Source organism: Penaeus monodon, chromosome 28, assembly GCF_015228065.2.
Source record: "Penaeus monodon isolate SGIC_2016 chromosome 28, NSTDA_Pmon_1, whole genome shotgun sequence".
In the NCBI taxonomy this organism is placed as follows: domain Eukaryota; kingdom Metazoa; phylum Arthropoda; class Malacostraca; order Decapoda; family Penaeidae; genus Penaeus; species Penaeus monodon.
In genome coordinates, this window is record NC_051413.1 from 16,681,856 (window position 1) to 16,682,767 (window position 912).

The following is a 912-nucleotide window of genomic DNA, read 5'->3' on the forward strand; positions in this document are numbered from 1 at the left end:
GGGGGGGGGGAGGGCGTGGTGAGAAGGGGGGGATGAGAGAATGATTAAAGTAATCATGGGGATACGTTCTGGTGGAAGTGGAGTACAGAAAAGCCTTACATTTAGCGACCTGTTCCACTTGCTTCCCTGCATCATACGAGCATTTGGCTATCAATTTTCGCAGTTGCCACAATCGAATTTAGAGGCTGTGTCCCTCTAATAGCTGACGCCACAGAGACGCCATGCACCCGTCCTACCTGTGTTGACATGACAGTGACTCAGCTCTTTCCTCCATCTTTAAATTCCTGGGGGGGGGGGGGTGACTGACGAAGTGCGATATCTCGGAGAAGCCGAGAATCACCGACCTGCGCTGGAAGACGAAGTATCTAAGAGATAATCTCCTCGTTATTCTGAAATAAAAGCTTAAGCTTATAAAAAAAACTTTAATGTGCTTTTCTTTTGTGTCTGATACACAAAAAGGGGGGTTTCAATGCTAAACCAGTCACTTAATTATTCGCATTCGGTAACTAATTAACTGCACAGGCTTTACTGTGCAGTTAACAAGGAAGGGGATCTATAAGCATAGCAGAATACAGAAAGGGATCATTAATCAAGATCGCGTGAAACAGAACTAAGAGAACACAGTCCCGGGCCGGATCAGCTCCTCCTTGGTCAGCCACCGCCATTTCCCTCCCCCACTACGCCTTGAACGCCACCTCTCGGCGCCTCACCTTGCGTGCTTCTCCTCCCGACGCAGGTGTGGTTCAGCAACCGGCGGGCGAGGCTCAGGAAACAGATGGCGTCCGGAAGTATCACGAATTTCAACGCAATGGGCCTCCCGATGTCTTACCCGTCGGCGCCGTCTTCGTACATGTTCCAAGGCTTCTCCGACCACGGCTCCAGCTTCTCCTCGCAGTCACAAGGTGGGCGTCG

At 50.8% G+C, this 912-nt stretch overlaps 1 protein-coding gene across 1 annotated transcript in view; it reads left to right on the top strand.

Annotated features, from left to right (window-relative positions):
* Positions 1–912, top strand: part of LOC119591078 (paired box protein Pax-7-like) — a gene marked incomplete at its 3' end in the record, with an annotated part of 68,214 nt that overhangs the window by 65,657 nt on the left and 1,645 nt on the right. Inside the window, exon 6 of the mRNA XM_037939800.1 lies at positions 737–902. Coding sequence (XP_037795728.1) covers positions 737–902 — 166 coding nt within the window. The remainder of the gene's footprint in view (positions 1–736; positions 903–912) is intronic.